At 50.1% G+C, this 7,349-nt stretch overlaps 1 protein-coding gene across 7 annotated transcripts in view; it reads right to left on the bottom strand.

Moving 5' to 3' along the window:
* LOC130579379 (G patch domain-containing protein 2-like) overlaps window positions 1-2,361 on the bottom strand; it is a 127,622-nt gene extending 125,261 nt beyond the window's left edge. For 2 of the 7 annotated variants that reach the window (XM_057376148.1, XM_057376306.1), the window contains exons 1-2: window positions 2,173-2,358; window positions 1,467-1,556 (exon numbers count right to left, since the gene is read on the bottom strand). In XM_057376148.1, the coding sequence (XP_057232131.1) occupies window positions 1,467-1,556; window positions 2,173-2,268 (186 nt within the window). In that variant the 5' untranslated portion in view covers window positions 2,269-2,358. Of the gene's footprint in view, window positions 1-1,466; window positions 1,557-1,887; window positions 1,973-2,172 lie in introns of those variants that run through there. The other 5 variants (XM_057376478.1, XM_057376630.1, XM_057376555.1 and 2 more) reach the window with 5 other exon arrangements.
* Window positions 2,362-7,349: the final 4,988 nt, after the last annotated feature.

Below are 7,349 nucleotides of genomic sequence, written 5' to 3'. Positions count from 1 at the left end.
AGTCAAGGTGAATTAAACCAGTTTTAAAACTCTGCGGAACTTCAGATGGCAAAATCACCAACCTGAATGTGAAACTGCATATGAAGATGTGAATACAGCCAAGGTTTAAGACAAACCCTTTTGTCTTCAAAATCAGTAATAAGAATAAAACCTTCTATGCTGGAATTAAGTACATTGGGCCTACTCCACTACTGTCAGTTCCAGAAAAAAGGACAGGTTTGTTTTTTTTAATTTTTGCATTTCTTTTGGGAAGATTTCTTTAAAAAGTTCCAAGATGACTAGGTAGCTGAATAAGACATCCATTGTAACAGCTGACCCCACCACTTAAGAGCAAGCCTAGGCCAAGCTTCCAGAAAAGTAAAAGTTGACTGCCAATCTAAGGTGAAGGTAAAAACAGTGTTAGTTCTATTGAATGCTCACTTTGGTATCAAATATGGTCATGTACAAAAAGCCTCTCATTTTGAAGTAAAGACAAAGGTTGTGGATTATTTATAGTGGATTTCGTCTTTCTTCCAGTAGCTCAAGGTTTTTGATAAACAGAAACATTTAGGAACAAAGATCTGTCTGAAGGGAGACTATTCTTCCTGGTGGTTAAGATCCAGTAATAACATATTTGAATGTTGTAAGGCATGGAAATCCTCACCCTTCTGCTACCGAAAGGCATTTCTTGACARGTACTCCTTCTAGGGGGATATGTGCGTGGAGAAGCCATGCTACCATCCAAGAGCAAGCTTCCAGGTAGAATTTGAGAATTCTCCAGCACTAAGCAAAAAAATGAATTGAAACATTTCAGATCTRCTTCTGAAAACTTCAGGATGTTGCCTTATTCTCCTGAGAAAGAGGGGTTCCKGACCCGCTTCTGCCATTTGAAGACATACTGGTAGAACAGCCTCTGAACAAAAGTTTTCCTCCAAAGACAAGTGGGAACTGAGTCTGCACATTATTACAAGGAAAAGTCTCAGATGCTGCAAAACTGGCTCCTAGCATGACCTCTATAGCTGTGCATGGAGGAAAGGAAAAAGAGCATCACTACGCAAATTTCATAGAGACCATGTCAAACACAGTACTCTGGCTCGAGCAAAAGCAAAGCACAAAAGTAAGGCAACTGTTTACCTGTACTCTTGCTACTACAGATGCTGAAAAAAATGGCCACAAAATGATGTGCCTGCTCATATTTTAATTCTGGGAATTAAAATATCAGGAAGATATGCATGCACAGGAGGGAGAGATCCCAAGTCCTGTATGATACTACTCTCCATACTCAACACATGAGAAACCATAGCCCTAGATAGGACCYTGTGTGGAAACTATTATACAAAGGGCAACACCAAGAAAGGAACAGGRCAGCTACTGAGTCCCAGCTCTAAGGACACACCATGCAGGGAAGGAATCTCWGAAGAAATGAGTAATTCTCCACTGAAGACACCAGCAGGATATCAGACAAGTCCTCCTGACAGGACACCCACCTCTCCAAGAGAAGCAGACGGGGAATTCTTCCTGCTGAGGTTTTCATCTGCAAAGAGGTCTTGGCGGGCTCGACGGCCCATCTTTAGTACCTGTAGTGCAGGGGGAAATACAAAGTAACAGAGCACACACGGTTACTGACAAAAGCAGTTTCAYTGCCGGGGCAGAACGCAAGGCACGGCTCGCCCCGCAGCAAGGGGCGGTGCCCTCCCGGTGTAGCGGCATCATTCGCCTCAGCTGTGAGCCCCGCGGTAGCTTCCCGGCCCACGCCGGCCGCTCGGCCCGGCCCTTCCGCCGCACGGCCCCCACGGCAGCCGGGCCGCCAACCCCGCGCCCGCCCCGGGCCGCGAACGACCCGCGCTCCAAGGCCCCGGAGCCCCGGCTCGGAGAGGCTGGGCCCGCCCCGGCCCCGGGCCCGCTCACCCCGGCGACGCCTCCCCGCCGCGGCGCCTCCGCTCGCCCCGGCTCAGCCTCCATTCGCCGCCGCGGCCGCCGCTGCTTCCGGCGAACAGCCCGCCCCGCCGCCCCGGCAACCGCGGGCACGGCCCCCGCCGGGCTCGGCCGGGAGCCCCGCTCCACCCGCCGGCCGCGGGCTGGGCGGCCACGGAAACATCCTCTCCCCGCGGTACTAAAACCTGGGCCTGACTAAGGGTGACCCAGTGCCGCAACACCTCACGCGGGTACTCTGTCAGCCCTAATTCCACGTACAGTGGGCCAGGCCAGGAACAGCCTGACGCTCTTCCTTCTCCGGCTGTTTGCTGAAGACACTTTTTGAGTTCTCGCTAAGGCAGATAATCCGAGCATTACAGATCTGCCTCCTGACAGAGGCTTTTGCCAAAGTCTCCTGATGGCTTTTGATGCTCTTCCCAATTCTTTCTGGTTCTAACACAGCTTTCCAGATGGGGCTGCCGATCCCCAGAGCCCAAGGCGGAGGCAGTGCCAAGGATCAAATGTAAGCACAACGATGATTACACACACGTTTCTCAACCGTGCCTTGTGCAGAGATTTCCACTGAGCTGTATAAAACGACCCGTCCATTTCTTGGCTGGACAGACGTACAGATTAATGGTAAATAGATCTGTTTTTAGCTCAAAATGTTTAATAAACMTTCCATTTTCCAGTACTTTGTCCATTTGCCTATATTTTTTTCTGCTATCTGACATTCCTCACAGTCTTCACCCATCCTCATTAGTATAAATAATTTCTTCTGCTGCTAAAATAAAGAACCCTGCCACACCACAAACTACAGTGTTAACATTTTAACAAGATGAAAATTGACTCTGTAAGTCTAAACTTTTAAGTCTCCCAGGAATACCTTTTACTAAAGGCACTAGATCTCACTCCATACCTGCTTAGCTTTAGTAGAAGCTCATGGTTTGGCTTGAGGAGCTTTAGGTCATCTAAATAAATTGTATCAAATAATTCTCCTTTTTTCCATTTCTTACTGACATGTTCAGATAGTTGTGCTGTGATGATCTAAGGATTAAGTGAAATAAGATTTGTGGGCAGAAGTAATAACTTTTTATTAGACCAACTGATACAGCTGGAAAAAAACATACAATAAGGGTTTCTGTGCCTGAAAGCTTGTGTGTTTTTTCCAGCTGTATCAGTTGGCTTAATAAAAGATATTATCTCCCTTTACAAACCTTGACATGTTCAAGGAATTCAGTAAGTGAGACACGATTTTCCTTTTTTGAAGCCAGGCTCGCTGRGCTCTATGAAATTATGATCTTCCGGATCCTTTGTTCTTGTCTTTTAATTACAAATTCAAGCATTCATGAAGTAGAGAGGGCAGTTTTCACCTAGCCTCGTGCTTCGCCACCAGGGCCATAGGAATATGGCCCTGCATTTCCCAGTTCTCACCAACTCCTCCAAACAGCTGCTGCAACACAGTTGCACAAATACCAGGAGAGAGAGGGCAGTGTAGCTCTCGGGGTCAGACTAYGCTTACAGCCAACCTTCTTGATCAGAAAAAAAGAGCATCCTAAGAGGAGCATCATAGCATCCAGATCAATGACTGCTGAAACAGGAAGGCATCCCTGGGACAGGAATCCTTGGGTAGCAGTGCATTTCCAGCTGTGCTCCCACACAGGTAGCTGGCAGGGTGATCCTCCCAGAGCCAGGGTAGAGCCATACAGAATGCCATCTTGGACAGACAGATCATGAAGCAGCAGGACCAGTCCGTTCATTTGTTTGGAACTGCTCTCCCCCTCCCTCCAAGCTTCTTCTCACAATTCCCCTGAGTCCCCATCCTAGACACTACACCCATACTTCCCAGCTCCCCGCAGGACAGTCTGTGCTGCTTGCTGCCTACCTCAGGGGTAGAAGTCTCAGGCCAATTGAGGGAGGGTGGAGTCCATGTGCCAGAAAGAAAACACGTAAGGACTTGGGGAAATGCGCCTTGCCTCAGAATTTTGACTTCTGACTCCAGAGATTCTCAATGAGAGAAAAGAGGCAGATGTGCAGAAAGAATGAAACCTAAAATCTACCTGACCGTGAGTCCCTCTTGACTCCACTTACTGGAATGGGGTTTGTCACCTACCCTGACATAGTTTTGCCTGCTTGGGGAGGGCAACAGGAGAAAAAGGGTTCTCATCCATCATTTCGTGTTGTGGCTAAAGTGGATTTTGCTTGCCTTAAGCATTGGGGTCACCTTTTCTGAACAGTTTAACTCTCCTCTGCTCTACTGGTGACACCACAGACAGCATTTGACCCTGGGCCTAGAGCAGCTCAACCAACCAAGAAGGAGCCAGGTACCAGGGCAAGTGTCTGCTGCTGCTGTGGCTGTCCAAAGCCATTTTCAGTGCTTGCTTTCTGTCCAATTCAGGTCTGTGGTGCCAGGGTTTCTCTTTTCCAGTGTAAAGTTTCAGGTATATTCTCAGCTCTCAGTCTGCCTTACTTGTTTGGTTTGGCCCTCACTATAAATCACACTGCTGCCACCCCCTTTCAGCTGAACAGCGAGTAAGAACTATGCAAGCATTCCTTTCACAGACAAGTTCTCACATCTAAGCATGGACTCTCTCCATCTGGTTTCCACACAAACCTGATCATGCAGAATAGGACTAACAGAGTCCCCCACTAGTGCTGTTTACTATTGATCACTCCTTGACTCGACAGATATATGAATAGAGCTTGTGTCTGGTCCTACTATCCATGAGAAAGTCTGGGAAAGCAATCACACTTGAGCACTGCCATATGCTTCTGGTCCTAGACCCCCTTCAGAGCTCGGGCACACACATGTAGTTAAAGCTACAGCTGTGGTGGAAAGCCCACGTGGTAGCATAATGATCACCTTATTCAGAGTGGCCAAAGGTTTTGTAAGCTCTTTGGCAGCAGTAGGATTTATGGGATGCAGGGCAATTCCAGTAGCAACAAGTGACACAGCACTGGGTTTTCTTCCTCACCCCATCTTCGCATCAGGCGGGCAGGCAGACTCCCAATTTTGATATAGGCCAATTCATTAAAAACATTAAGCTTTCACTGGTGAGCAAAGCGCTCAGCAGACTGCTGCTGTAGCCTGCTCCACACTGGCAGCTGGCACACTGGCTGTTCCAAGCATCTCAGTTTGATTTTTCTGCAGGTTTTTTTTCTCCATGCACCTCCCAAGTATTTACCCCATCTCTAAGGGGTTTTGGAGAAGGGAAACAATGGCAAATATTTTTATTTCTGTAAGCTCCAGAACGAAATCCCCTAACAGTTGCAAAGCTTCAAACAAGAGGTTCCTCTTTCTGGAAGGTAGAAGGGGCTTTGACAGGCAGCAAAAGCCCATGCATTTGCCTGTCTTGATCTCCATGAGAACAGATACTGTTCACATTACATCAGCCCCAGCTCAGACTGTCAAACCCCAGCCAGAGTTGCCAAATGTGAAATATTTCCTATGATGCTCACACGTTCAGTAGCCCTGTCAGGCTCTCCCTCAGCCTAGCTGGATTCCAGCATGCACAAGATGTGCAACCTGTTAATGACTGCTACTCACAGCCACTGGCATCGCTTCCAGTGTGCATCAGACCATGGAGCTTCCTTACCCATCTCTTTTCAACCCACAGAGCAACACCTGGGGCAGAAAGTGAGTGGCAACACCTAAATCCTTCTCCACAATTACTTCCAAGCAGTAAGCCCCCACTGTCAGCTTRTAACAGAAAAGTCTGATCTCAGGTATTAGCAACATAACCTTGCATTTTGTACTCTTCTATTTCATCCTATTTCTTCTGTATTAGCCTTCAAAAATGCCTACTCCCTCCTATAGGATATCCCAATCCTTCCCTGTATTGACAATGCCTCCAGTTTTGGATAAGCAGCCAATTTCATAAGCACATCCATTTCAGTGTGCCAAGATCATTAATAAAACCTGGGCCCAGGACCAGCCTCTGGGGAACTCTCGTAATTTCTTATAATTTCCATACTTATCTCCATCTTAACTAATAACTCACCATGCAGCACTGTAGCAAATGGATTACTGGAGTCCAAAGCAATCAGTTCTACTGCATTTAGCATGACCTCCAACCAGGCAGCAGGGTAGAGGAGATCCCAGTGTGTAAAGCATCCAAAATTCATTTTGGAAGTGCCTGGGGAGCTCTAGAAACATCCATCCCAATCTGCATAAAAATATTCCATGGATAGTTAACATCAGCAGTCAGAATTTGCATCTTACTTCAAGTCGTAATTTCCCTGACATCATCTTGGAGCCACTAGAGCTTGTTACATCTTTATATGCTCCATCAAAGAACTCTGAATTTCTCTTCCCCAAGCAAAGCAGAAGCAAACAGTTAGCAGSCCACCCTCCCATCTCCTCTGAGCTGCAGGGAATGGGCTCACAGGCCATGCAGTACCCCCAGCTGCCCTATGGATTTCCTGTCAACCTCTTCCACTCTCAGTCTTGGGCGAGCCGCTGGCCTCAGAGCTTGCAGTGCTCTCTTAGCCCAAGGCCCCTGAACACGCTGGTGAGGGAAGGCTCCCTGCAGTTGTGTCCAGTGCTCCCAGGTGTCTCCAGCTGCACTGTTGCCTGCTGCTGGAGGACACCACTGYTCCAAGCAAAAGGGTTGTATGTCCCCAGGGCTCCACCTCTCCCAGAGCATGAAGATCCAGAACTTTCTTCCATAGAGAGTTCTACCACAGCAGCTGTCCCTGCCCCACATTTCCAAGGCACCACCAACCTGCTGGCTCCTTTGGCAGTGCAGCCAGTGCCATGGGGTGGGAACTCACAAAGCCGCTGGCTCAGGGACTACCCTCTGCTGTCCCGGGAGAAGGGCAGGGGCAGGGTCCAGGTGATGCCAAGAGAAGGGCTCATGCCCACTCCAGGGACCGGGAACCCCTCCCTGGTATTGCGGGCAGCAGGCACGGGCCCAGCCCGCAACACAGAGGAGGAAGGCCGGCGTGGCGCGGGGTCGCAGTGAGGCCACGCCCCGGCAGAGGGACCCGAACAGGCCCAGGTCATGAATTTTAAGCCCAGCCTGGGCCGGTGCTTTGTCTCCCGCCTGTGGCCCTCGCCCCYTTCGAGGGCAGCGGATGCCCGACGCAGCCCCTTCGTCGCACTCAGKGCTGGCGTGACCGGACACCCGGCAGAGTTTCGTTGCCACCTGCCTTCAGGGCCGAGGGGCATCGCCCTGACCCTGCTGCCACCGTCGTTCGGCCCCCGTGACCGCCAGTCCCGCCGCAGCCCCCCGTCCGCAGCGCGGCGCCCGAGCCCCGCCGCCCGGCCCCTCCCTCCCTCGGAAAGAAACCACATCAGGAAAGTATTCGGGGTATTTTTAGCGGCTTTTAATGCGATTTCGCAGCTGGAATCGGGAGGGGCCTCCCTGCGCCGTCCGGACCACCGCGAAGGGCCGCCGCCGCCGCCCGAGTGGCGCCAGCAGGGGGCGCCTGCGCGCCGCCGCCGGGTCAGTGCG

The sequence above is a fragment of the Malurus melanocephalus genome, unplaced genomic scaffold (genome assembly GCF_030028575.1).
Source record: "Malurus melanocephalus ecotype Western Australia unplaced genomic scaffold, MMel_1.1 scaffold_0, whole genome shotgun sequence".
Classification (NCBI taxonomy): domain Eukaryota; kingdom Metazoa; phylum Chordata; class Aves; order Passeriformes; family Maluridae; genus Malurus; species Malurus melanocephalus.
Note: the sequence above shows the minus strand (reverse complement) of the source record. Positions and strands in the feature narration are given on the sequence as shown.